The 23908-nt window shown below is 35.2% G+C and overlaps 2 protein-coding genes across 2 annotated transcripts in view; one reads left to right on the top strand and one right to left on the bottom strand.

The window, feature by feature from the left end:
• LOC137394593 (DNA-directed RNA polymerases I, II, and III subunit RPABC3-like) overlaps nt 1-15967 on the top strand; it is a 22903-nt gene extending 6936 nt beyond the window's left edge. Inside the window, exons 2-4 of the mRNA XM_068081330.1 lie at nt 974-1057; nt 13334-13511; nt 15716-15967. Coding sequence (XP_067937431.1) covers nt 974-1057; nt 13334-13511; nt 15716-15833 — 380 coding nt within the window. The 3' untranslated portion in view covers nt 15834-15967. The remainder of the gene's footprint in view (nt 1-973; nt 1058-13333; nt 13512-15715) is intronic.
• LOC137394603 (small ribosomal subunit protein uS14m-like) lies at nt 15844-23908 on the bottom strand. The gene is made up of 3 exons (XM_068081341.1): nt 23663-23908; nt 17894-18091; nt 15844-16157 (listed from the first exon to the last, which is right to left on the bottom strand). The coding sequence occupies exons 1-3, from the start codon at nt 23714-23716 to the stop codon at nt 15975-15977; spliced, it is 435 nt and encodes a 144-aa protein (XP_067937442.1). The 5' UTR covers nt 23717-23908; the 3' UTR covers nt 15844-15974.

Here is a 23908-nt window from a genome sequence, read left to right as displayed (position 1 = left end):
GTTGTTTTGATACTAAAATAAAAAATTTGCAAACAAAAGCATTGTTTGCAATAATTAATAGCAGAAGCTTCATGTTTTTAATGATAAAAGTTGTCCATAAAGATGGCAGACAATGATAGAATGACGTCACAAAAAACAAATGATAGTAAGAGCGCAGGAATGGTGAGAATGGTTTAGCCTTGTGGTTAGGTGCGCATGTGCACCTAACCACAAGGCTAAACCTATATAGTAAGAGCGCAGGAATGGTGAGAATGGTTTAGCCTTGTGGTTAGGTGCGCATGTGCACAATTTTGTGGTTCAATCTTTGTGAGTTCAAATCCAGTACGAAGCTCACTTTTCCTTCCTAGAATTTAATCGCTATAGCTGGACAGACGAATGACTAACATGGAGATTTATATAGATATATCAGCGTCTCCTTGACCTGTTTTGTTGCGTAATTTCCTGTGTATCAGTCTGTAGCCGCAATATGCTATGTTGAAGTTGTCTTCTCACGATATTAAAATGGTTGACTGAGAATCTATGTAGTCACCAACTATGTGACTAATGATATTCTGGAAGTTGTGATAGCTATTTAATTTGCTATATTAGTAAACAAGATGACTGTGATGAAAATTTTGTTAACTTCTCTACCATTAAAAATAAAATTAGACTAACATAAGTATTGTAGAAGATGATTCTATCGTTAAATATTATGGTTGGAGTTTACTGGTGCATGTGTTAGTACTCATGTGAGATTGTAATTAATACATATATGGTCATGGGTGTTAATGACAGTGGAGTTAGTATTTCACTGAAAGGGTTTTTATGACATCCATAACTAGATAGTGTTTAGCATAGTTACAGGAAGGAGCCAGTAGTTAGTATAGTTGTGAGTTACAGCTGTGTACTGTAGACTGCTCAAAAGAGTTTTAGAAATAGCGTAATAAACCGATCTATCATTTGTTTGTTTATCTCATCTCCTGCCTCTGTTCAGTTTCTAGGCTGTTTTGCGAGAGTGAGTCGTTCAAGATGGACCTGATACTTGACATCAACACACAGATCTACCCTGTCACGTTAGGTAATTTATATCTTTGCTCATAACTAATTATGAGACATCACTTAAAGGAGCGTTGTGCAAATTTTATGTGATAACAACTTTTTTATATTTTAATGATGGTAAAAGCAATTTTAGATCTTTTAATTTTGAATTTTATTCAGTGATTTGTTTAAATGCTGCTGATGCAATTTTCATAAGACTGTATATACTGGGAACATTTTTAAATGCGATCTTTTCATGTTTTAATGCGTCCGAATTGGGAGATTTGCATCTGCTGTTTTATACTAATTCAACGATTGCAGTGATATTACACCTTGCTGACTTTCGTTATAGTGATATAACATTACTCTTTCTGAAGGATGATGCAAAATAGCTTTATAATCCTTAGCAATGTGTAACTGATAGTTTTGGCTCCACATAAATTGTATTGGGTGTATGATTTTGTTGTTCGAATATTAGGCTCGCTCAAACAAGTTTTACAAAAGCTCTGAACAGCAGAAAGATACAGTATATATATACCTCATAGTTCGTCGACTGTCATTCGCTGATTCTGTCCAGCTATGTCATTCGCTGATTCTGTCCAGATATAGCGATTAAAATTGTGCTTTGTACTGGATTTGAACTGATGAAGGTCGCATCCGCAAGTTTGTTGCGCGCACCTAACCACAAGGCTACACTGTCCTTAACATTATCATTGCTTTTACCATATACTGTATACTCTCTTGCGATTGCACTCACCAAATTATTAATTAATATAGTGCGCCCACAGGTCACGAGGTCACGATGCCCTCTTATAAGATTTTTGCATCCTACTCTATGAAACACGATGCTTTTTCGTCTTTGCCATACTAGGGCGAATTTGTTTTCCGTCATACGATATCAACAAAAATTTGGCTGTTGGTGTACTGATTACGAGGAAATAACAAAAATGTCTATTTGTTCGTCGCCGAAATCCCTCATACAATGCCTGATAGAGATATATGTATGTTTCTCGCTATCTCAGTTCAACGTTATTTGTTATAAGTTTGAGTAACAACGAATTAGAAATCAATCAGTGATAAAATTTTAGTTGAAAGTTGAAGTTTAGTTTCGTAAAATGCTTGCTGACACTTAGCTTCAGCACATTTTGTTTTGTAAGCTAAATCTAAATAAGTTAAATTCAACCTTTATGTTATACGTCTGTCTTGGAGGTAAGAAGAACCCCTTACAGTGCTGCGTGTAGTACATCGTAATGTTACATTTTCTTGCAGATCATAACCACTAAATACACTAAGTTACTATGAGTAATTATAGTTATTAAGATTAACATATTGTTCTTTTACTAATTTTAAACATGTACACTATACTACGTATATGAAATTGTGATGATTTTTACCAGAAGGTATTTGTATTTCCATACCACTCTATACAATATTTTCGGTACAACACTGAAACAAATTAAAGTCATATAATTGTATACCAAATCATTTTTCATTGTAATTGCAACAAAACAGACTTTATTTAGCCATTACTTGCTAATGATTTCAAATTTACATTTGAACACGGTTACAGTTGTTTTATTTTTTAATTTATTTCAATGAAACACTTTTTTCAGGATATGAAATTTAAAAGTTAGTTGTTTGAGAAAGTTTGAAAACCTTTACAGTTATTTTATTTCTTAATTTATTTGAACTGCATAAAACACTGCTCTTATGATATGAAGTTTGAAAGTTAGAATGGTAACTGTTGTATATGTTAATCAAATAAAAATATATTCTCTGTCCAAAGACGTTTTTTATTACCCGGGCAATGTCAGGCATTCAGCTAGTATACCTATTATTTTACAGGCAATACTCACTATAACCACATGGGCTATAGATGCACGCAATAGAGCTAAATTACTTAGTGATAAAACGTTAGTTGCTATAGCAACACATTCTACAATTATATTGACTTCATGGCGAATGTTAGTTTTACAAAATCTTTGCACAAAGCATGTAATGCAGTAATAATGTGTTGTCTGTTGTTGCCCTAAGCATTAAATTTATTGTCTGGTAAATAGTCAGCTAGGTAACTATACCAACAAGACTTCATGCCTGTCTTACCTGCACTACTGCTTATTACTGAATGATTATAAATTGTTTCATGAGGAGATGATTCCTGATCCTGATTAAAATTAAGTTGTTTGTTTCATTATCTACTTTGTTAACCCAAGTACCGACCATAAAAATTTCTCAAATGACCGTCATTTCAGGGACAATTGAGGCAAGTGGCTCCCCAAAAAATCAAAATGTTATAAACAAAACCTGGATAATGCATACATTTTCTGAAAGCTAACAAAGTGAAAAATCTAACTACACAATAATCTAAGTTGTAAATGCTCATTACATCCACCATCTTTGACCATAAATCATGGGGAGGCAATTTCGTAAAATTTTTCTAATGTTTTAGGAGTTGTAAGCAAAGGTTGTGTCTTTCTCTTGAAAGTGTTTTTACATTATCCAGCAATACTAAGTGTAAAGAACATCTGCACAAAATTTCTAAGAATTATTTTCATTATTTTTCATTTTATTGCAGTTTTATTCTAAACCGACAAAGTCAAAAACAGGAGAGAAAACTAATTAATAATATTCGACTGTACAAACTGCACAAGATGAACGCAAACAGCAAATTACAGTAAATTAATATTATTACTAATCACTATTGATAATACAATAATATGCTATATAACAAAATATAATTTTATAATATACAAATATAATATAATCATATATTAATAAAATGTTATAATATAATTAAAAATAATTGAAGTAATCACAGCTTATGAGTAAATATCTCATAGCAGTCTAAATGACAGCCTATTTTGCATGCTGCACACCAGCATAGTTGAAATCAACGCGGTTGTGATGAATAGCTCGAAGAACTGGAGAGGGGTAACACAATCATCAGGTATGTTTGTGCAACCAAGTTGCCGCACTGTAAAATCTGGCACATCATCAGCAAGCTCATAGCTCTCACCCTCAACCACATCTGCAGTAACCTCACTCCAGCCAGCATCAGATTGCACTGCTGCCTGCTGGCCACTTACAGCTTGTCTCCCTCTGCCGGATCTCTGGCCTCGAGCTCCCACTCTGGCACTTTGTAGAGCACTAACAACTGGTGTTACAGCTAGAAAAAGAAGACAAGCATTGCAACATTGATTACAACAACCCGCAGACCAGGAATTTGTTGATAAAACAATTACAAGAACAACAAAATATTGAGGCTAAATACCAGCTACTTCAATATTTGTTCATTCATACAGGATGGTAGCTCCATTATTATTAGTCATGACAATGACGTACAATAAATGTAACAACGAATTATTTTATTTATTTTACAGGCTGACACATAAACGTGATCTAATCAAACCCTCTCACAGTAATGAAAATTTATTCTGCTCAGAAAAATCAACTATAGCTCAACTTTCGTGTGACTGACTACATGTTGAAACTTCAGTTTGATGTCTAATTACGAGTGTGACTGTGACTAACACTCTAATGAATTATGAACACCAACGAATAAAAGGCTAAACAATTTTACTTACATTCATCATCATCTTATTCAGAAAAGCTTTCAGAGTAATCATCATTAGTCTGGTCGGCCTCAAAATCACTGCCATCAAAATCTAAATGACCTAAAACGTCTTCCTCGTCCATATTGAGAGTAGCAGTTACGATCGTTTTCTTGAAAATAATTTTTATTTTGCAAAACGAGCAAAACGGAAATTACCACGACGACTCCAACTGAAAACATTTCTTTGTTTTGTTTCCTTTACTATGATTCATTAAACTGACAAATTTGAGTCAATCAGAAAAATTATAGAGCAGTATTGTAACAGACGATTTGATCGGCCCGGTCAAAATAAAATCAGGCCGAAAAGCCGATTAGATTGGCTTGATCAGAACTTGGGTTAAGTGTATAGACAACACCATTACCACACCTGCTTTAAAGAGATTAGTCGCGGTGTATTGTAATATATTTTTGTATATACTAGTTTGTAAGGTAAAACCACACTTACCAGATTGTTTTGGGTTCTGTGGACCTGAAATTCTGTCATTATAAAATTGAAGCAGTTTGAGAATTTCGCACTCTATTTATCCAGATCATTTTCTTTTGGTGAGCAGTTCTGAATAGCCAGTCATGAGTGAAAATAAGTTGACTTATGTTCCTCTACCATTTTTATATGTATTTTATCATCACCCGTGGATTATAATAACACCATTGATCATTATCTACAACTTTAAAAATTTCTTGTAGAAAAATATAAATTATTGTAAAGCAAACTCTTGCGCAAATTTAAAATCGCCAATGCATTGCAGCTGTAACTGTAACTTTAAAATAAAGGCTATCGTAAAAATTATAGCAAGAAATGAAATCATTAAAAACTTCTTAATAGGCATCTGAATATGTAAATTATTAAATGCGTGCACCAGAATAATATCTGATTTTCTGAATTTGGAGTGATTTTATTGGCGTTCTTATTTGTTACGGACGACCAATCACAAGTCACTTTCAAACAATAGAATCTTACTGGTGTTAAGGGACAGTCTTGTGCTACTATCCATAACATGGATTGCTGTGTACAATGCTGTAGCTCTAGTAACAACTGCTATAAATATATCTGTAGCGGTTCTTTAGTTTGAAGGGTCTAAATTTAAAAAGTTACAGTTCGCTAATCTTCTGTAAATGGTGATATGACTTCCATTTCTACATCAACTCTAAACAAACTACAGTAGACGTTCCTATAAGGTATACCTCCTATAACGTAAAAATCAGATAACGTAAAAAATTCATGCAAAGTTTTTGCTTCGTACTATGTAAAAAATTCATATATAACATAAAGTGTAAAGTTGGGGCGAGTTCTCAAATTCAGTTTGAATGGTAAGATATCTCACCGCACTTGTGAGAAAAAACGACGTACATATTGCGTTGTATCTATGGTACATACAACTTCCATGACATTTTAGTTCATCGTGATAGATCGTCAGATGTGTCGAAAAAACAGAAAATAGGTAGTTGCATAATTGCTCATAAAAACTTAAAGGCCATCGATTGGTGCAGTTGTTACAGCGTCGGTTTACCAATTTGAATGTCACGAGTTGTAGTACTATCAAAAGTTTTCCTTTATTTTTGGACTCGGGTAGACGGCGAACAGGTAGACATCGTTCTTTTTATAGTAAAAATATTTTTTTGTTGCGTTATTTTAGACGTAAAAATATTTGTAATTAGTTTTATTTTGCAGAATAGACTTTGCGGTCTAAAAAAATAAACAAATTGTTGTAAATAGATGTCGAAGATGTGCGTCCCCATCAACTTATTGTAAATTGTCGCAATCATCGTCTATAAAACCTGTGAGATTGATCAGGAACAGGAGAAAAGTTGTCGATGCAAACTAATAGTACTACAGTTACTGTACAGCCAACAAATTAAAAAGTTAAGTCTAGTTTTTTCTTTTTTGTATGGCCAAAGTGGTGAGTTTGGGACAATCTTGGAACGGATTAGGCCATTTACATGTATTTTACTGTTTGTATAAGATAAAATCCCTATACCGTAAACATTCATAGAACAGATTTTTTACGGTGTAGGAGCGCCTACCGTACATGTAATATTCTATGATTTGTTCGATTGATTACTTGCTGAGTGGTTTTAAAACATATATTTTCTCTCTCTTCTCCATCCTTAGCCATAACATGTGGACATGGAGGTTAAACTGATTGCATTTATTAAGGATTTAGTTGTGAAATCTGATACCTATAAACAGTAGGCGCTCCTACGATGTAAATAATTCGTTCCAGGAACATTTACGCTATAGGGAATTTACGTTATAGGAACAGTAAAATACATGTAAATTGCTTACTTCAATCCAAAATCTTTCCAAACTCATCCTTTTTTACCACACAAAAAGAAAAAACTTAACATAATTCTTTTAATTTGTGGGCCTTACCGGTACTGCAGTCTTATAGGTTTGCATAAACGACTTTTCTCTTTTTTATGATCACCCTCACTGGTTTTATAAATCATAATTGCGGTAATTTTACAACAAGTTGATGGGACTGCTCATTTTTGAAATTCGTTTACAACGATTTGCTTATTTTTTTAAACCACAGTCTATTCTGCAAAGTAAAACTAATAACAAGTATTTTGTACGTCTAAAATAATGCGAGACAACAAAATCTTTTCACTATAAAAAGCAGTTCTATCTGTTCATCGTCTATCTGTATCCAGCGGTCAAGGTTAGGATAAAAGATAACTTTAGATGATATTTCAGCTCGTGACATTCAGATAGGTAGACCGACGCTGTAACACCTGTATTAGTGTTGGGCACGAGTAATAAAACTCGTTGAACTCGTGGGTTTATCTTCCCTTGAGTCTCGGGTAATAGAGATCTTGAGCATTTCGATCTTGCGAGTTCGGGTTTTGACTTGCGAGTTTAGGTTTTGGTACACGGATCCATCGAGTAGGGTGGATCAAAACTCGGTCTATCCACGCCCTGCGCTCTAAGCACTGTTTAATAACCCGCCTGTTAACCCTTTGAACCCTGGCCTTTTTGTCAATCCAAAGTTTTTAAACTTTTATTATATATATATCTAAACGTGCTCATAATCCAATGATATTTGGTAAACACTAGTAAAAAAGTCGGGCAACCCACAGCAAATGTCATCAAACAGAAAAAAACAGTACTTGACTAGCATATGGGCTATAAAAAATTCAGGCTATAAAAATTTGTACGATTTTAAAAAACTCGTAAAAACATTTACAATAGCATCATATCCATTGAGCACATGTTCATCATTATTTTATGACTCAAAGTATACTGGAAAATTATAATTAGTATTATAAAAATCTTTATTTGCATCACAATCATTTATGACCTACCAACAAACGAGTCGTGTCGATTTTTTCTTGATATCGTTCAAATAAAATTTGTTATTAAAACGAAGGAAGTAGGTAAAAATATTTGAAAACTGTTATGAATGGAAGTGAAATTTATGGTCTAATATCTTGTGCAAAAAATAATTTGATTGGTTTACGCTGTTATTTAGAACGGCTTTTGTAAACAAAGCCATGCGAATGCCGAAATTTCGGCTGATATAGATTCTGACACACCCTACGCAATACCTGAAAACCGACAATTGGGTTCAAATTTGAAAGGGTTAAGGCTGCAAGCACGAATATCGGTTGTTAGAAAATAGTAAAAACAATAAATAAATTGAATTATAAATATATTGTAAATTTTAGAATATGTCTTATGTTGCCAAGTTTTAGACATAAAACCCGTATTAACAAACCCGATCCCGGAAAAACGCATTGGCCAAGAAGTACTCGTGCTAAGCACTAACCTGTACCAATCGATCGCCTTTGTATTTATGAACAATTGCGCAGCTGTCCTATTCTCCTTTTTGTCGACACATTTAACGATCTATTACGGCGAACTAGAATGTCGCGAAAGTTATGTATAATAGATATAGCGCTATACGCACAGCGGTTTTTCTTCCGCAAATGCAGCGAAATAAATTAACATTCAAATCGAGTTTGAAAACTCGCCCAACTTGACACTTTACGTTATAGGGAGTTTTTTACGTAGTATGAAGCAAAAACTTCTCATAAATTTTTTTCGTTATCTGGAATTTACTGACTCTACTGTATTTCCTATATATTTATAGGAGTTATCTGTTCATTAATCTGCTTATGTAGGCAACTTTGTTAGTTGTCTTCTCCCTAAAAGTCTTTTGGATGCAACATACATACATGTACCAAATACCTAATTCAAAAGTTCACGAAAAATGTTTTTGTGATTTTTATTTCATATTTTTCGAAGCTCTGTTTCTAGGATAGTCTATAGAGCTGTAGAAACTAGGGCCAGTTAACTACTATACAGATTCAATACTTTCAACTACCTAGATCAGTCTTTGTAGTTATTCAATCTTTATTAACAAATGTTCTAGCTGCATAGAAAGTACTTTATGAATTTCTGAAAATTTTTTGTAATACTCTGGGAGCTACAAATTAAACTTATCACTTCATTTAAAACCGTGTTATTTTATTATGAATTTTGATCTTTGTTGAAGTTATGTTTTTTTCTGGCACTTTTTTGTGTTTACATCTTTGATCAATTTATTTATTCAAATAATATCTTAACAGTTAATGAATAATGTACATATATATGTTGTATTTTCTCATCCAAGTTTTCTTGGGGCTATATTCTGGTTAGATTGAATAAGCAACTAATGGGAGTTAATCTTTGTTGTTCACATTTTGTCATTTTTGCCATATAGCTGGAGCATTTATTATAAGTATTTCGCCGAGCTTCTGCAATAGAAAATGCTTGATATAAATAACCCTTTTGTAATTGTCAATCTACATTTAGGCCTACTTGAAATAAGCTTACCTGTTAAAAAAGGAGTTTTCTTCTTTTTAATGCATTATTGCTAGTACATGTATAGTGCTGGGCACGGGTAATAAAACTCGTTAAACTCGCGGGTTTATCTTTTCTCGAGTCTCGGGTAATAAAAATTTTGAGCATTCCGATCTTGCGGGTTCGGGTTTTGGTACACGAATCCGTCGAGTAGAGTGGACGAAAACTCGGTCTATTACGCCCTGCGCTCTAAGCACTTTTTACCAACCTGCCTGTTAAGGCTACGAGCACGAATATTGGTCAATAGAAAATAGTAAAAAATAATAAATAAATTGAATAGAATTATAATAGCATAGTAAATTTTAAGATGTCCGATGTTTAGAAATTTTAGAAATAAAACCCGAATCAACAAACCCGGTACCCGAAAAAACCCAATGGCCAAGAAGTACTCGTGCCAAGCACTACCAGCTACCCCATACTCAATAAACTCAAATGGAAGAGGGCGAGTCTAAACTCGTTGGCCAAGAAGTACCCATGCCCAGCACTGATGTATGAAAGAGCAGAAAGTATGAAAGAGCAGAAGTTGTTTTCTCTCTCGGTATGAATGCCCATCTGTGGCAAAGTGTTTTTGGCATAGATAAAACTTTCCCATAGATGGTGATGCTGGCCTTTGTAACTTCATGATAGAGAGGCAGTACCTAGTCGGTTGTGAAACATCTGCCGCATTTTTGTGAGAGCCAAAAGTTGGCCAGCTTTCCCGTACTGCTTATAGATAAGCCCATGGCAGCTATCAGCGATCATTCACAATGGTTACTTCAAGTAAACCTTGTTGTTTATTATCTATTATCGTAACATAAAGCTGTTCTAAAAGTATTCATTTAGTGGTATCAAACAAAAATAGAAATTTATGCCATTTTTTCTGCAAAGCCTGAATTGCGTAACAAACTCAGAGCTTTTTGATTACATCGCTATGCGCTAATCAGATGATGTCGACATATTTGTAGATACCACGCTAGTCTAGGGCCTAGGGCTAGTTTAGGGCCTAGGGCTAGTCTAGGGCCTTTGCAAATGCAGGTTTTAATCTCTAAACGTATAACCTTTCACCATTCTTTTCAAATATGATTTTCCTTGTTTTTAAAATGGTGATGCATAGTTTGTTATTCCTAGTAGTAATAACTCGGGACACGGTCTACTTGACCATTGCAGCAGATTATCTTTTCAGTGAATATAGCTAAGATAATTATTGTATGATAATTATTGTAGTACAATAACGCAAAATATTAATGAAGTTGCAGCATTTTATTGCCTTGTACTAGAAAAGGAAGCTTCTTTGTCAAATCTCAATATTAGACATTTTTGATATGGTAAAGCAGATTAGTGGCTGCCATCTTGCAAAAAAGCGTTGGATAGTCGCATCACTTTTAGCATTGACTAGCTGAAAAATCCTGACAGCCATTCAGGATTTCCTTGAATAGCTAGCGAATATCCGCAAATGGTGAATATCGCTCACGAGACGGGGAATACTTTACCCAGAATTCTCTGCCTCATCAGATGGTTAAGTAGCCATTAGCTGGCCTTTGATAGCATACCAAGGATACCATGATATGCTCTGCGAGCGCTGTGAGCTCTCGATATACAGGGAGAGGTGTGTTCTCTCCGCTTTCGCTTGAGAATATTTATTTGTATGATCTCTGATTATTACCTGTTCAGTCATCATTCCTACCCTCTATGGCTCTTTTCTACCTCTAATTAGCTCTAAATCATAAATGATGGCATCCTTAATCAGGTGCCAGACAGCTCCCTCCACCCTCTCTCAGCCAGTCCATGAGCAAAGTGTGTGTCATTGACACCGTGTTCATAGTTTTTCACTTTGGCACCAGTTTTCATATCCACTTTGTGGATTATTTACAGTTTTACTACAGGCTTGAGCCTGTGATGTCATTTGGGCCAGAATGCTGTCGATTATTAACTGTCCGTCGGCAAATGAGGCTGGATTAGAAAAAAATTAATATTATTGCTGACTGATCAGTTTTTTTATAGCTATGGGAAAAGTTTGTACAAATCGGTATATTGGTACATGCAATCATAGGGTCTACATGAAGGAGTGTCATAGATAACCATGGATTTCCTTGTATTCGGTCTTTGCTCGAGGAGGAATGATCCCACGGTCAGGCGGATGATTGTTCATCTGCTGAATAAACACTGATAGATGTTTGTGACATTGTTTTATGCCTTCAAAGTTCAATATCATTTTGGAATCGACAAATGAAAAAATTATTACATTTGATAAGCTATCAATCTGTCCAATTCATTCAAGTCATGCATGGAAGGAGTTGAAATGGGACAGCTGTCACAGAGATAAGGAGCGTGGAAAGTGGGACCGAATGATAAGATATGCCAGATATTTGTATCAGTTTCTCGAGGAGATAAAGCGAGACAATGAGAGTGATGCGGCATGTGACTTGTACTCTGTATCGCTCAGACATATAAAGTACAGTCATAAAGAACTCGTTTAGTCTAGTTGGCTCGTAGGGTTAGACGCTCATTAGCTTGCTTTACTATTTACAAGATGGTGACTAGGTAGGGTTAGCTCTCCTTCTCGAGTCATGCCTCTCAGGTAGGTCAACAGGTACCAGTATCAAACTTGCAGTACTTTTAAGATATATCTGTTGGTTTTAGGTAACGCATTAAAATGTTTCCTGTTGAGCTGATATACGGTGATGAGTTTAGATCTGTAAAATTTAAACTTACTTTTTATTTACTTGAATGCTTGACTTGACTCAGTCCTTGCATGTTTGGGAGGACTATCTGATACCCAGGACTTCTTCCATTATCAATCAGATGGCCTGCAGGTCGGTTTTTAAGAGGTTCTCAAGAACCAGACAGAGTTTTGAAACTAGATATTTTAGACGAGGGGAAAGCACAGAGCATAGCGTGTGAAGTTTGAATGAAATCGGCCAAAAATTGTGTAACGTAATTAGCATTTACTCGGACTAACAGACAGACAATGACAAAGCGGGATTTATTAATATACCATAGGACACTTATATTTCGCTAGTATTTAGTTTCGTGAGTAGCATACAGAGTAAAATTTCGCTGCAACTTAATTTCGCAGCTCTGATGAGTGCGAAAATATAGTGATGTGAAAATATATGCAGTGGAACAAACATTATTAGATTCCTCAGGTTCAGTTCACCGATAAGAAAAAAATTTCAATTTGGGACTAGTTTAGTTTATAATTGGGAACCGTAGGTAGAATGGTGTCAGTGAGATCGATAATGCAATTTGATCGCTTGCTGCTATTTCTTTCTTGGACTATCAATGAACAAAGCTATTTAATTCCGCGTTTTCGCTCGTTCGTTATGATAGTTTAGTTTCGCACCTAAAATTTTCGCGAGAGGATGACTCCGCGAAAACGTGATAGTTGAGGCGAATACACATGAGTCCTAGGTTAGGGTAAAATTTATGTATTTAATTATAGTAATTTATTAATCTAACATGCATCAACTATGTACGTATCTATTACATGGCACTATGATAGCTGACTCGAGAGACTCCAGTGTGAGTAGGGTGGAAACTAATGGATCAATTTCATTTTTCAAGTAAGAGATTCCTTACATTATCGATCAAATGCTGAGACTGTTTTAGACAGTCTACATGTATATGACAACTTGGGGTGTAATCTCTTAGCCCCGACTCATCTCGCCCTTTTTACCATCTTCTTCTCGCAATATCACCAAAGGTTTTATTTCTTTTTTATCTTCGTACACGGCTTGAATAATCAAACTTCCGTTGACATTTAACAAATATACAGATAGTACAGGAGGTCGGAGCTGATAAGGTAAAGTGTTATGTTTGTTGAGCATATAGAGGTGGACATTGCTTTGATGATAGAAAATGATAAATTTTTGTCATGACAGGTGAGAAATTCCGAATGGTCATCGCGACAACACTCCGGGAGGATGGATACATGGACGAAGGGGAATTTCAGGCGAATGACACGGGTCCCTCGCGGGCTGATAGTTTTGAGTATGTCATGCATGGAAAGGTGTATAAAATAGAAGCGGATGAAGCTGGAGGCGACACAATATCCAGACTGTAAGCAGAACTTTCTAGAATTTCATACTTGCAATCTCCTCAGCCATTAGTGTGACTGTTGTGCTGACCTCCTGAGCATCAGAGTGTCTCTCTTCTGGCATTTCTAGTGTTGGCATTTCTCGAGTACTGCGTTTCACGGGATAACAAAAACTACTAAGTTTAATATTATGACATATTTGAACTTTGTAACCCAATATTTTGATAAAATTATCCCAGAAGTTCACATTAGTGACTCGTAATGAGAGATTTGTTTCATTTCTGCCTGTCCAATAGAGTTCGTTCTGGTTTAGCCGATGATAATAAGAGCTAATATTTTGTTACGAGCTGAAATAATCATTAAACAACACTAACAAATGAGAGGTATGTAGCCATAAAAATTCCTCATTTTTTAGATTGCTTCATGAGCAAAGATGTGTTTTGCGATTTTTGTTTACAAGTAAGATTTCTCAACAAGCATTTGTCTTGGCACAATCGCTTACAGAAGCACCTCCTGTTAACAAGTGATTAGAGAAATCTTCGTTATTAGACCTTTCTGTGATATAAACTGAGGTTGTTTTTAATGGCTTGGCACTCAAAATATGAATATCATGTTTGTGTTGATACAATTCTCAGCAAACATTTGCAAGAAAAAGCGTGAAGGGATTTATTTTAAATTTTAGTTTTCACCTGAATTGTAAGCTTTTAATATGATCACTATGAGACTGTTCAACATATATCTATAGACTGCAGTGATGAAGGCAAACAACTGTTTTTATGGCTTTACCCTAGGCCTTGACTCTTCAGGAAATGTTTGTCAATATTCAAGCTTCCACACCTCTGCACCATCAACCAGTATTTTAGCTTCATAGTAGCACCTGCTAATTAATGTCTAATATAGATATGAAGTTCTAAATACTCCTGGTTCACTTTAGGATACCATATTTCCTGAGCTATTTATTTCCTCATGGTTGTAATCTAAAGAGTACACTGTCAATGCATGTTGATATGGCCATTTACCTCTCATTCTCCTATTTTTAAGGAGAAGTTCACTCGCTAACCATTATTAATATCTATTGAAACTGTATTTCACTATGTAGCTTTTAGGATACATGTATGGCTTGGGAAATAATGGGGGATATTGATAAATGTGGGGGTTGTCTGACCAATTTGCTAAATATCTAAACAACCCTAAGCAGTAAAAATAAAGCATTATGGGAATTTTGTTTACATTTGTTGCACTGGCTAAAAATTTCAACTGAGCACTTGTTGCAATGACGGAATTTGTATTATCTTGAATTTATCTTAACTTCCTTGACAATAAGATTAAAACTCACCATGGTTTAGCGAGCTTGACATGTTGTTGTCAGCTAACACACCCATTGTTGTGGATTTCCATGCAACTTGAGAATACAGTATATGTTGAGGTCACACAGTCAGATATCCCTGTTGGTTTCGCTCTTCTACAATGCATTGCAGTGAACACAACTGGTGGTATCTGACTGTTGCTACCTCAGGTCAACCATAGATCTAAGGTCTCGCCAAGTGGACTTGCACGGATGGACCTCTCAGTACATACCAGCTAAACCATTTGCATTGAGTCTGCACACGCTGTAAATGCATTATCTGGTATGTCTTGTGATGTTCAGGTATCGACAAGCAATGTATCTTGCGACAGTTCTTGGCTGGTCGCGTGTTCGGGTTGTGTGGCAGTGTGGTTAGCTGGTTGTCTTTCTCTGCACAACCTCTAATATCACTTCCACATGAACTGTTCTCTTCGCACCACCACAGAAACCAATTCTTTGATCAACACTCCTGTTAGGTATTGCAATGCTGTAATCCTTCTTGTAGATAAGCTAATAGAATGACAAATCCAATTGGCAGGTGACATCATCGCTAAGGATTCCCCGTGACACATATCTTTGTCATGTGCTTGTAATGCTTTGCTAAAAAATTGTTGTGTAAATATCCTGGTATTTCATCCAATTTTAGGACAAAATGGCATGTCAATATTCAATTGATTTGGACTTGTGTTCTCTGATTTCTCAAGTTTTAGCTAAAGTGCTTGATAAGCTTTATACAAAACTATTATGCAGTATTTTTTAAGCTCAACTCATAAATTTACCGACAACTGAGAAGATTGATTATTATGTCTATTTCCTGTAACTGAGGGCTTCAGAATATTCATCCTTGATAGGTATGGAGAGCACAAATCTTATTTGTTGTAGGTCTGCATACGTGTCATTTGGAGGGCTGCTTATGAGGCTTCAAGGAGATGCCAACAACTTGCATGGATTTCAAGCGGACTCTCATGTGTACCTCCTTATGAAGAAGCTCGCCTTCTAAATACCTATCTTATTAGTCTTTGTATTTTCAATATACATGTTACAATATATGTTTTTATGATTGTATATTATGTAGTAAATGAATATAACATAACCATATCTCAGCTACTCCGATTGTGTACAAACAGTAGCAAATTCAAAACTACCAAGTTGACCTGGTGACTCCAGAAAGTTTGTTGTAGTCAGCGAGGAGTCGCCACTGTATCCTGCTCAAACGGTATCTGTTCACGAGACCTCGGGGTCGAGAGGTCATCACACAGCGTTTGTGAATACGGGTAGGATATGCGTCATTTGGTAGCTGCTTAATATCATGAGTGGCAAGGTCCTGCAAACAGCGTACCAAATATGTTCTGCAATGGGTCACAGATTACTAGATTTCTATGTACAGATTACTATATTTCTGTATAAATGGCTGAATTATGGAAATCGCTCGTCATGGTGATATTGATGCTAAATCATGTATTGAATATAAAGATTTAATGAATATTATAAAAAAATTGATATTATTAAAAAGAATATAAATAAAAAGATATTGGTGACAAAAAATCGATAAAGAAAAGATGAATTGACCAGGTTGATGAACATAATGATTGTAGATGCCGACACTCAGTGTGGGATTTCAATGGTAAGCTTGTAAGCCCCGGCCAAAGTCTAGCTAAATGTGTATGGAAGAAGCCTTTCAAAATTGCACACCAACTTATAACCAATCCATAGCCAATCAATCCATTCAACACAAAAGTCATAATATCTGCAATGTTTGTATATATTTCTATTTGAAGAGTCACTCAGATTGAGATGGAATGCTCATAACGAAACTACTAAGGGATACTAGTTGCTCTACCCACACTATTTCGTAAAACGGACTGAGAATTCTGTGAATTTTTCTTAAAGAACTATTAGATGGTAAAGTTAAGGACTCTGTTTAAACATGTCTCAATTAGTCAAAGATATGCAATATTTTTTGTTATTAAACTTGAACTTATCACATAATATTTCTCCAAAAAGCAGCATATTCAATCTGATGTAGCCTTACGGAATAACAAATCAGACGCTACGTAGACAGATGGGCTCGGCATGCTTCCCCTAGAGTATAATGCGTAAAGCTTTACAACCGAATGCAAAATGAGTGCCTGCCTCGTGCAATCACGCATAGTGTCCTCAAAAATGGGACTAGACCAGTTGGTCACCAGTTGGTCTCAGATTAAAAAATAACCTCAAATAAGCTCTGAAAGATTTTGTAATTGGAAAAATTGGTAGACAATGTAATCCAAAATCAGAGCTGTTTGGCAAGCCAAACTCCACTCTGGATACCAAGTGGATGAGGTTAAAAACATTGTACCACGTTGACTTAATCTGATCTCTCTAGCGTTGTTGGCGGCGACAGATGCTCGCCTGAATGAAGAATAATAGTGACGGCATAGTCTCCAACATGTATTTTCAGCAATAGAAGTCTAATCATCCCAGCCTTGAGAAAATACCTCACAATATTTGGACCACAGCTTTATACATAATCTGATGGAACAACAGAAACTGTGTACCATATTCATCCCTATTATACAGTCATAGCTATATAAGCAATAATGTTCTAGATGAATAGGAATGTCATGTAAGATAAATAAATCTCATCAGAAATAAGGCCTATATAACAGATGACAAACATGTACTAAATTAGCGGTTACATTAAGTAATTAGAAATATAGCTGGTGCAATCAGATCCCCTGAGATAATGGCCTGCTAATTGGCATGTTCTCTACCAACTTACGTTAAAAATTTTAACGAAAATTTACATCATTATTACACTATTTGTTTACCTTTGGATTGGCCAATGAAATTCATTACAAAATGACAATATCGAATGATTACTCAGCAAATCTGTTTCTTGTTAAACGGAAGCAAAAATGGTGGTGTGATAGCACTAGCTATAGTCCTTGCAGCACTCCAGCTAAGCAGCCTTTTTAAATAGCCGGAATGACTCACAAAATAAATAATATTACACTGCATATCTTGCGCAAGCCATTCTTGCTTATCATCTAATCCTCTAAACAATCACAATTTAGTTACCTTAAGCTCTCTCGGTAGAAAATCATCCTTTCTGATGGCATTTAATCGAATGCGTTCGTTGTTGAATTGTTTAGAAAGTTCTCTTCGTTTCACATCCCTTTTCATCCACTTGTTGGCATAACCAGCTCTGTTCCTGCACTGTTGCACAGATACTGTGGCACCAGTCACAGCTTGTGTGGTGAGTACAGCTTCAACATTCTATAGCGAGCAATAGATGGTCATGAGATAGACATCATCAATAATGTATTAATGCTAAAACTTCGATGTCAGCAGCCGTCAGAGATAATACTTAAATTCTCTAAAGAAAATATGGTGTGTGACAAAACTTCTGTAAAACCTCTATTTGCACGCCATGGCGCTGTATTTTTCAACCCTTCTGCTATAGTGGCATTCTATTAGAGGTGACATTCAAATGAAGGGTGGTACTTTATTTGTCGACTAGCTTATCAGAATTTGGGAAAGATAAATTTAACCCTTTTATGAGCGAAGCTAATGTCGCCTATATTTTGCATTTCCCTTCAGGCAGAGCGAGATTATTGCCGTTGGTTTCAACATTTTGCTAAACCGTTTTACATATATGTCGATGTATCAGACCGAGTTAAACAAGGAACTACTCTGAGTAAAGCATATTAGACGGACGCAGTATTAATTATTTTGATGGTGTTACTTTCAAAGCATTAAAGAAAAAATCGTAAAGCTTTGAAGTTGAAAAAGGAATTTAAATATGCCCTAACAATGGCTGCTATTACATTGAACGATGTTTATCAAAAGTATTCTCATCATTCATCAAAACATTTTAAAGTCTTCAGGTCAGGTTATAAACCACATTATGGACAAATCTGAAAACAAGGGATTGGATTTACACCTTAGTGACTTCGAATCAGAGTGTAGTTTTGACAATTGTGACGACCGATCTTTTCAGGCACACCATCTCTAAAACTATAGCAACCACTACAGCAAACATAAAAGGATTAATTGTTATTGATATAACCAAGTCATTATTAGCACTATTTTGCAGACACTTCTGCTGATCACTTTCTATTATAAGTTTGTAAAGATCAAGCCTAATGAATGCCAAAGTGGCGTTCTAAAAGGGGTGGTGTTCAATTAAAGGGTGGCACTGTATTTTCAACCTGAAGTGGCATTCTATGAGAGGTAGCAGTCAAATAAAGGTGGCGCTCAAATAGAGGTTTTGCGGTATGTTTTAGTACATTGCCAATAATACTTAAAGGTTGACTTGCAACAAAATTCACATTACAGTTATTTGGTATCAAAAGATTCACTATGTCTTACTCTGCTGTGTTGAAGGCGCAAAATATGTGGAAATGTGATTACAAGCTCCTAAAAGCTAAAAAACGAACAGTTAATCGCCGCCATCACAAAACCGCCGTAGATTGGAATCTCTTTCTAAAACGGCTCAAATGGGACGTAGTTGTACAAGATGGCTTCTGTTACAATTTCTCGCAACCTCATTCGTCGAAATATTTTTACAAATATACTTCATGCATTTTATAAAACTATGTCTATTGTCCTTACGTGTCTATTTTATCGTCATTGTAATGCTGTCACTTTCAGCACTGATATTTTTAACTTACCGTAAAAATTCATTTAATTTTTTTAACCTTGGCACAAAGGAGTACATATCATTGTCTGATAATCATGACGAGCCTGTTGATCACCTGTGATAATCGAAAAGTTCTGCAGAAATTATTTGCGAAGTATTGGGTCACATGATCAGATTACGACTAGACGATTAGACCAAGTCGAAACAAAACTGTAAAGTAGCGAGCATCTATATTTGATACCGGGATCTTCGGTAAAACTCGAAGTATTTGTCATAAACTAGTGCTATGAGAAGTTTTATATTGCATCTTTTATTGGCTTTTCAATTCATGCGAGAACATCACGCGACAAAACAATAACCAGATGTAATGACAACATCAGAGAAATAAACTGATTTCAATCTACGGCGGCTTTTCGTTTTTGAGCTTTTAAGAGCTTGTAATCACCTTTTCCACATATTTTGCACCTACAACACATCTTTTGATACCAAATAACTGTAATGTGAACTTTGTTGCAAGTTAACCTTTAAGTTAAACAAAGATGAATGGCATAAATTTCTTCCAGACTAGGAGAAAAATTATTGACCAACTTTGTCTTATGATACACAAACTTAACACATTCAAATAGCACTCCATTTTTAGAAGGTAATTTCAATATTTTTAAACATAAGCTATTTATATTTGGCAGAGATTTCAGTGTGAGTGTTAGCATAAAACATAGACCTATTAACTATGCTATAGTTAATTGGTCTATGGCATAAAACAACTACATTAAAATTGAATATCCGATTTTATACACACAACACACAAATTTTTGTATCGTAGAAGGAAACATACACCGTTAGTTTAATTGTCTGGTTTACCTCAATCAAATATATATAAATATCTCTAATTATACTGTTATCACGGCTATCTACGATAAAATGGATTTCATTATCATTGTAGTAATATTGCAAGATTCCGGATCCAAGAATCTGAGCCCCTAACAGTGTTTTCATGCTTTCGTTCAGTAATAACTCAATGCTTGACCTTGGACTAGCTTGGTGTTTGAACAGCACTTGTATGTCCAGCCAATTGTGGGACTTTGTCAAATGCTACATTACTTAACAGCTCAAAAATCTTTTAGATTATAACAGCTGAGCTGAATTTTACATGATCACTCATACTACTACAATCAAATAGAACAAATGTATTATTTGATAAAAATAACAAACAACAATAGCACAACTGAGTTAATTTAAAAACCAAACAATTACACTTTGCTTCACCTAAACGATATTGCTAGAATCATTCCTATGGCTGACTTTATATCGGCATGACCTTCAAAGTAGTCTAAAAAATTCTGCCAAAAGTAGCCTAATTATTAAAAATAATGCTAGGCTAAAAAATTACATAAAGTTCCTCAGACTTAGGCCTACGTACTATAAAATTCTCCTCATATACTAGTAAGCCTAATCAAACGCAACATTCTTGATATTTTTTTTGCGCTAGTAGATCTATAAAACTTTTTCAAAGTCTTTTAGACGTCACTGAATTACAAACAAACTCGCGTTACATAATTTTTAAATAAACTAGCTTTCAAATAAGATCTTTTGCTTAAAAACGCCACAACTCCAAAGGCTATAAAGTGTTTTAAATTCATTTAGACATATAAAAACTTCATCAGAAGCTGGATTGTTGGCGATACAGAATATACTATTAAAGGACATTAAAAAGTGCTGTGTTTATCAGCAAATCATTTAACTGCAGTTAGCATAAGCAATGACAGCGTAAAAGATTTGTCATCCTCTTTTCTTCCTCTCCGGCATCGCAGGTGTCTACCATACATGATGGATGGCTTGTTTTACTTTTCATGACTAAGCAGATCTACTCATATTGGTTCAGACAAAACTAGTTGAGGGTTTTCTTTGCATCAACTTTGCAACCTGTATGGGGTTTATGCCTCCAGTTCGTTCGAAAATTGGCGCGAGACAACTCCAGGACTGAATTAAGCTTGGGTGGTTCTAGCATTAGTAAAGGACTTCTTGATCGCCATGCAAACAAATGTAACAGCATCTCATTCATGCATCAGGCCTCATCCTATGCAGTGGTTTAAATTTATCACTCAGGACTCAATGGTAAGTTGAACCTAATTCACTGGTCTAGTTGTTCTCAGTTTTGTGGTTTGTTGACAAGATTTTCTCTCGCTGGATAAGTAGTTTCAGTAGTCTGGCGATTTCACTAATTTATTCCATATTTAATTGATGTATTTTATCAAGTTATTAACAACAACATCCATTCTTTTTACAGTATTATTATCATATTATAGATATGATGGACACTACTGATAGAATTGCACTAGCGATGATGCCACCTTTTTTCCAGACAAAGCAGTGCCTGCAGTGGTGAGTAGTTTGTTATTTATTTAGGTAATTATTGTGCTGTGTTAAATATGAGATGAATGAAGGAGGTTAAATGTAGTAAATGAATGAGAGAAAAAGCATTATCTTTAATTATTATTGCTCTATCCTAAGCTCTTCATTTTTTGGTATATTTCAAACTATCTTCAACTATCTATTATCTAAACAATTAATTGCTGTAATTATTATCTATTTATTTGTTAATCACCACATTCGCTTGTAATTTGCTGTTCGTGGTGGTTAATAAATAAACAATAATTATTATAATGAATGTTAAGATTTTGTTACGAAAAAATAATTGAATAAATTGATTAATAAATAGATTTTTCTATAAACAACAGTACCATAACAAAAAATTACAAAGGTATACATATAAATGTCTATATATGTATGTATATGTATGTATAGACACATTCAACTTAGTTCATATTGGCAATCTTTTGACAGTGTGTACACTAGATGGTGGACATGGTGGTATGTAATAATAATTGCAGTCCTGGTGTAGCAATGCATGCATTGGCAATAATTCAATACACTATTTCAATTTGCTGCATGCAGTTTACCTATAATGCTTTTAAATTTCTTTCTCCCTCTAATAGCTTTCACTAACTTGTATTTGCTTTTAGAACTCAAGAAATGGGTGCCACATTCTGCTCAGCCAGTGGCACCTGTTGTCGTCAAAGAGCCAAAGGAGGACGCATTAAGCCTGTTCATCAAACTGAAGAAGGGAGCCATTGCTCCTTCAGTGTGTGATATTGGCTTAGAGGGTGAACTACTTAAATATCATGAGTTGGCTGCTACACAAAGGTAATTTCACCTGTATTATTTAATTTTGGTTGTTTGTATATGTCAGCTGGCAGAAATTATTGTTTTGCTGGTGGTTGCTTTTGCTGCCGTAACTTTAAGCTATGTGTAGTGGGGTGTTAACTAATCATATGTGATATCACTCGAGTGTTGGCAATAATTCAAATCTGGTAGCTAGTCTCTATAAATGAGAAATGTTATGCTCTGGGCTGTTCAATACGCATTCTGGACAATTTGTAGAAAGAAATTTGATTGTCATCCCTGAAAACTTTTACACAGGTCCCTGTATAAAGTGTTGGAGTAAACACAAGAGGCAGATGCTCAAGTTGGCTGAAATTCTATGCGCTCTGTCTGCAACCAGTGCCCCGGTGGATCGAGGATGACTCCAGCAACTTTAACAAAACTTACATTTTTTTTAATTTAGCCACCAAGTGCATTGAGAAACTGTCCTATGATATATGGTAAAATAAACTGCAACAATCAATGGTTATTTTATTTCCAAGATTATTTTGCACAGGAGTTATCCAACAACATTTGTGTGGGTGAGCAACTTCTATTCAGAGCAAAGGCTGTATAGGCTAGCTAGTGGACAGAGGGTAAATTGATAGAGAATTGATTTTATCTAAAATACTGAATTGAATCAATTCATTGGAAGTTAGGATACCTAAAAAATTAAGAATTGAATTGTAGTGTGCTGCTGATTGAATTGAGATGAATCGATTCTAACCAGATCTATGATGCAAAAATAAGAATTGAATTGAATTTTATGATGAGAATTGGATTGAATCGAGACATTGCTTTTAAATTTACAAACACCTCTGACATTTAATAGTTACTCGTTCATTTTAGAAAATTCCTCAGCCTCACAGGATTTTTATCAACCCTTCTCATGCGATCGGTGATGCCTGGCTCCACGAGATACTGTTAGTAAAGAGATACAATTAAGCAAAGCTAATTCAGTTCACCAAAAAGTACAATACCGGTCGAACGAGTGAAATCCTTACCATTGACGTTGACCAAACAGATGTAGCAATGCTACTACAAATCCGGCGAAACATCTGGTCGGCGTCGATTATATAATTTTTACCTGCCTGATTTTTTAATTACAAACTTATCGTAAAATAAACAAATATTTCAGATTCTACTACAAAACAATCGTGGTAGCAAGTGAAAACCGGTAGAGTAAGCTGCTTTGGAACGAACTTAAAAGCAGTATGTTGAAAATGTTGCGAGCGCAAACAACCTTGAAC

Source organism: Watersipora subatra, chromosome 1 (assembly GCF_963576615.1).
Source record: "Watersipora subatra chromosome 1, tzWatSuba1.1, whole genome shotgun sequence".
Classification (NCBI taxonomy): domain Eukaryota; kingdom Metazoa; phylum Bryozoa; class Gymnolaemata; order Cheilostomatida; family Watersiporidae; genus Watersipora; species Watersipora subatra.
The sequence above is the reverse complement of the archived record's forward strand: the minus strand, read 5'-3'. Positions and strand labels throughout refer to the sequence as shown.

Bases quoted from the DNA above. Each gene is read 5' to 3' on its own strand.
- LOC137394603 (XM_068081341.1), bottom strand. From the start codon at position 23,716: ATGTTTCGCCGGATTTGTAGTAGCATTGCTACATCTGTTTGGTCAACG. The intron at 18,092-23,662 runs GTAAGGATTTCA...TGCTCGCTATAG, and splicing joins CTGTTTGGTCAACGTCAATG to AATGTTGAAGCTGTACTCAC. The intron at 16,158-17,893 runs GTAACTAAATTG...CGCTGTTTGCAG, and splicing joins TTCTACCGAGAGAGCTTAAG to GACCTTGCCACTCATGATAT.